Source organism: Salmo salar, chromosome 22, assembly GCF_965601325.2.
Source record: "Salmo salar chromosome 22, fSalSal1, whole genome shotgun sequence".
In the NCBI taxonomy this organism is placed as follows: Eukaryota; Metazoa; Chordata; class Actinopteri; order Salmoniformes; family Salmonidae; genus Salmo; species Salmo salar.
This window is the reverse complement of record NC_138312.1, coordinates 61,127,501-61,132,500: the sequence shown is the minus strand read 5'-3', so window position 1 is coordinate 61,132,500 and position 5,000 is coordinate 61,127,501. Positions and strand designations below refer to the sequence as shown.

Below are 5,000 nucleotides of genomic sequence, written 5' to 3'. Positions count from 1 at the left end.
CTACAGACCGAGATACACACAACAACACACTGTGATGGTAGAGGAAACTACAGACCGAGATACACACAACAACACACTGTGATGGTAGAGGAAACTACAGACCGAGATACACACAACAACACACTGCGATGGTAGAGGAAACTACAGACCGAGATACACACAACAACACACTGTGATGGTAGAGGAAACTACAGACCGAGATACACACAACAACACACTGCGATGGTAGAGGAAACTACAGACCGAGATACACACAACAACACACAACAACACACTGTGATGGTAGAGGAAACTACAGACCGAGATACACACAACAACACACTGTGATGGTAGAGGAAACTACAGACCGAGATACACACAACAACACACAACAACACACTGCGATGGTAGAGGAAACTACAGACCGAGATACACACAACAACACACAACAACACACTGTGATGGTAGAGGAAACTACAGACCGAGATACACACAACAACACACTGTGATGGTAGTGGAAACTACAGACCGAGATACACACAACAACACACTGCGATGGTAGAGGAAACTACAGACCGAGATACACACAACAACACACTGTGATGGTAGAGGAAACTACAGACCGAGATACACACAACAACACACTGTGATGGTAGAGGAAACTACAGACCGAGATACACACAACAACACACTGCGATGGTAGAGGAAACTACAGACCGAGATACACACAACAACACACAACAACACACTGTGATGGTAGAGGAAACTACAGACCGAGATACACACAACAACACACAACAACACACTGCGATGGTAGAGGAAACTACAGACCTAGATACACACAACAACACACTGTGATGGTAGAGGAAACTACAGACCGAGATACACACAACAACACACTGTGATGGTAGTGGAAACTACAGACCTAGATACACACAACAACACACTGCGATGGTAGTGGAAACTACTGACCGAGATACACACAACAACACACTGCGATGGTAGAGGAAACTACAGACCTAGATACACACAACAACACACTGTGATGGTAGAGGAAACTACAGACCTAAATACACACAACAACACACTGTGATGGTAGAGGAAACTACAGACCGAGATACACACAACAACACACTGCGATGGTAGAGGAAACTACAGACCGAGATACACACAACAACACACAACAACACACTGTGATGGTAGAGGAAACTACAGACCGAGATACACACAACAACACACTGTGATGGTAGAGGAAACTACAGACCTAGATACACACAACAACACACAACAACACACTGTGATGGTAGAGGAAACTACAGACCGAGATACACACAACAACACACTGTGATGGTAGTGGAAACTACAGACCGAGATACACACAACAACACACTGCGATGGTAGAGGAAACTACAGACCGAGATACACACAACAACACACAACAACACACTGCGATGGTAGAGGAAACTACAGACCGAGATACACACAACAACACACTGTGATGGTAGAGGAAACTACAGACCGAGATACACACAACAACACACAACAACACACTGCGATGGTAGAGGAAACTACAGACCGAGATACACACAACAACACACTGTGATGGTAGAGGAAACTACAGACCGAGATACACACAACAACACACAACAACACACTGCGATGGTAGAGGAAACTACAGACCGAGATACACACAACAACACACTGTGATGGTAGAGGAAACTACAGACCGAGATACACACAACAACACACTGTGATGGTAGAGGAAACTACAGACCGAGATACACACAACAACACACTGTGATGGTAGAGGAAACTACAGACCTAGATACACACAACAACACACTGTGATGGTAGAGGAAACTACATCTCTCCCGATCTTCATGTAACCTGGCGTTCAGAACGATGGGCCAGCCACCAGAGGGTCGCTGGTTCAAATCCCAGGTCCAATAACAAAATAATCTGGTGGCGAGCAGAAATAGTATGTTGTGCCTTTTTTGTTGTTGTTGAACAGTAAACCCCCGAAACAAAAAAAAAAAAAATTCAAATCCCCTCCTTTTCTCTTTCCCTCTTCTCCCAGGAGTTGAATGTCCGCAAATTGACCCTGTCCACGGACAAAGACAAGTACGGCATCAGTCTGCGGGCTGAACCGGACCACATGGTGCTGGGAAAGAGAATGAAAGCAGCCTTCAAATCCATTACAGCTTCCATTAAAGAACTGAAGAGTGAACAGCTGGAGATCTTCCAGAAGACTGGTAGGAAGGGAGGAGGAAGAGCAGTAAAGATCTGTCTGTTAAATGTACTTCCTAATCCCCCAGCACTCCTTTTTTTTCTGTACCGGCGTAGGAGGATGGACGTTCCTCTGATTGCAGCCAGTAAAATATATATATATATATATATATTTTTGTTGTTTGTTTACTGACGAGAGTACTATATAGAGATTCTCCTGTTGCATGGTGGGATGTAGCTGTTAATAACCGTGGTCCACTTGGGATAGTGAAGCATGTATCCCTAGGCTTTACACACACACTGAACCCTACACTCTTAAGACTTAAAAACAAAAATGTATCTTAAGCATGTATATCTGGGATTAGTGTGTGTGTGTTCGTCTTGTATTAGCATCTAACTAGAAGCCAGAGTTTTCCCCCCCTGGTCTCAACATGGCCAGAACAACCTCTGGGGCCTATTCCTGAGTCTAGGGTTGCTAAATTACGGTACATTTCTTAAATTCCCTGGTTATCCAGAAATACTGGTTGGATATTTCATGGATTTTCGGCTCATTCCAGGAACCTTCCAGCTAGGATTTCTGGGGGAAATGTGTATGTGTGTGTGTGTGTGTGTGTGTGTGTGTGTGTGTGTGTGTTCTCCACACACGTTCCTTTGTGGTGGACGGCTTTATACATACATTTGATTTGATTGACTGACTGACTGGCTGGTTGGCTGGCTGGCTGACTGACTGACTGACTGACTGGCTGGCTGGCTGGCTGGCTGACTGGCTGGCTGGCTGACTGGCTGGCTGACTGACTGGCTGACCAGCTGACTGACTGACTGGCTGGCTGACCGGCTGACTGACTGACTGACTGGCTGACTGACTGACTGGCTGGCTGACCGGCTGACTGACTGACTGGCTGACTGACTGGCTGACTGGCTGACTGACTGGCTGACCGGCTGGCTGACTGGCTGACTGACTGGCTGACTGGCTGACTGGCTGACCGGCTGGCTGGCTGACTGGCTGACTGGCTGACTGGCTGGCTGGCTGACTGGCTGGCTGACTGACTGGCTGACTGACTGGCTGACCGGCTGGCTGACCGGCTGGCTGACTGGCTGGCTGACTGACTGGCTGACCGGCTGGCCGGCTGACTGGCTGGCTGGCCGGCTGGCTGGCTGACTGGCTGGCTGGCTGACTGGCTGACTGGCTGACTGACTGGCTGACTGACTGACTGGCTGACCGGCTGGCTGACTGACTGGCTGACTGACTGGCTGACTGACTGGTTGACTGGCTGACCGGCTGGCTGGCTGGCTGACTGGCTGACTGACTGGCTAACCGGCTGGCTGACTGACTGGCTGGCTGGCTGGCTGGCTGGCTGGCTGGCTGGCTGGCTGGCTGGCTGGCTGGCTGGCTGGCTGGCTGACTGACTGACTGTGTGTTTCCCCTCTCAGGCTCTATTGTGGTGGACGGTCAAGAGCTTCATGAGGAAGACCTGAGGTTGATGTACACCTTCAACCAGACCTCTGGGTCAGCGACACAGTACGAGGCCCATTCTGACTCACAGGTGGGCAACCATGCAGTGGAGGCTGGTGGGAGGGAGACGTTTGGGAGGATGGGCTCTCATTTGGAATGGCTGGAACATTATCAAACGCTTGCAAATGTAAAATAGTCGATTTGAGCATTCAAACGTAACATGATAAAATAACGACTGTATATACATTATGTAAATGGTAAAAAAACCTAAACATAAATATTACAGATGTATTCCTAGTAACAGTTACACCGCTACAGTACAGTCATGTTGCTGAAACACCTGAAACTATCTTCCTGTGTTGTACTGTGTTGTAATGTAGACGGGTGTTAATGTGTTTGTGTTAAGTCATTTCATGCCTTAGTAGCCAGCAGCCAGCAGCCAGCGTGTATCAAAAGCCCCCAGAGGCTTATCTCTCTAATCAGTGTTCCACCAACCATAATACCACAGTGTCTGTCTGTCTGTCTGTAGTGGGCTTTGAGATGCTGTCTGTCTGTCTGTCTGTAGAGGACTCTGAGATGCTGTCTGTCTGCTGTAGAGGGCTCTGAGATGCTGTCTGTCTGTCTGTAGAGGGCTCTGAGATGCTGTCTGTCTGTCGAGGACTCTGAGATGCTGTCTGTCTGTCTGTCTGTCTGTAGAGGACTCTGAGATGCTGTCTGTCTGCTGTAGAGGGCTCTGAGATGCTGTCTGTCTGTCTGTAGAGGGCTCTGAGATGCTGTCTGTCTGTAGTGGGCTCTGAGATGCTGTCTGTCTGCTGTAGAGGACTCTGAGATGCTGTCTGTCTGCTGTAGAGGGCTCTGAGATGCTGTCTGTCTGTCTGTAGAGGGCTCTGAGATGCTGTCTGTCTGTAGTGGGCTCTGAGATGCTGTCTGTCTGTCTGCTGTACAGGGCTCTGAGATGCTGTCTGTCTGTCTGTAGAGGGCTCTGAGATGCTGTCTGTCTGCTGTACAGGGCTCTGAGATGCTGTCTGTCTGTCTGCTGTAGTGGGCTCTGAGATGCTGTCTGTCTGCTGTAGTGGGCTCTGAGATGCTGTCTGTCTGTCTGTAGAGGGCTCTGAGATGCTGTCTGTCTGTCTGTCTGCTGTACAGGGCTCTGAGATGCTGTCTGTCTGTCTGCTGTAGTGGGCTCTGAGATGCTGTCTGTCTGCTGTAGATGGCTCTGAGATGCTGTCTGTCTGCTGTAGAGGGCTCTGAGATGCTGTCTGTCTGCTGTAGAGGGCTCTGAGATGCTGTCTGTCTGCTGTAGTGGGCTCTGAGATGCTGTCTGTCTGTCTGATGTAGTGGG

The 5,000-nt window shown here is 48.8% G+C and overlaps 1 protein-coding gene across 1 annotated transcript in view; it reads left to right on the top strand.

Annotated features, from left to right (window-relative positions):
• Positions 1 to 5,000, top strand: part of iars1 (isoleucyl-tRNA synthetase 1) — a 147,415-nt gene that overhangs the window by 120,499 nt on the left and 21,916 nt on the right. The window contains exons 26-27 of the mRNA XM_082967730.1: positions 2,057 to 2,231; positions 3,637 to 3,749. Of these exons, the coding sequence (XP_082823856.1) occupies positions 2,057 to 2,231; positions 3,637 to 3,749 (288 nt within the window). The remainder of the gene's footprint in view (positions 1 to 2,056; positions 2,232 to 3,636; positions 3,750 to 5,000) is intronic.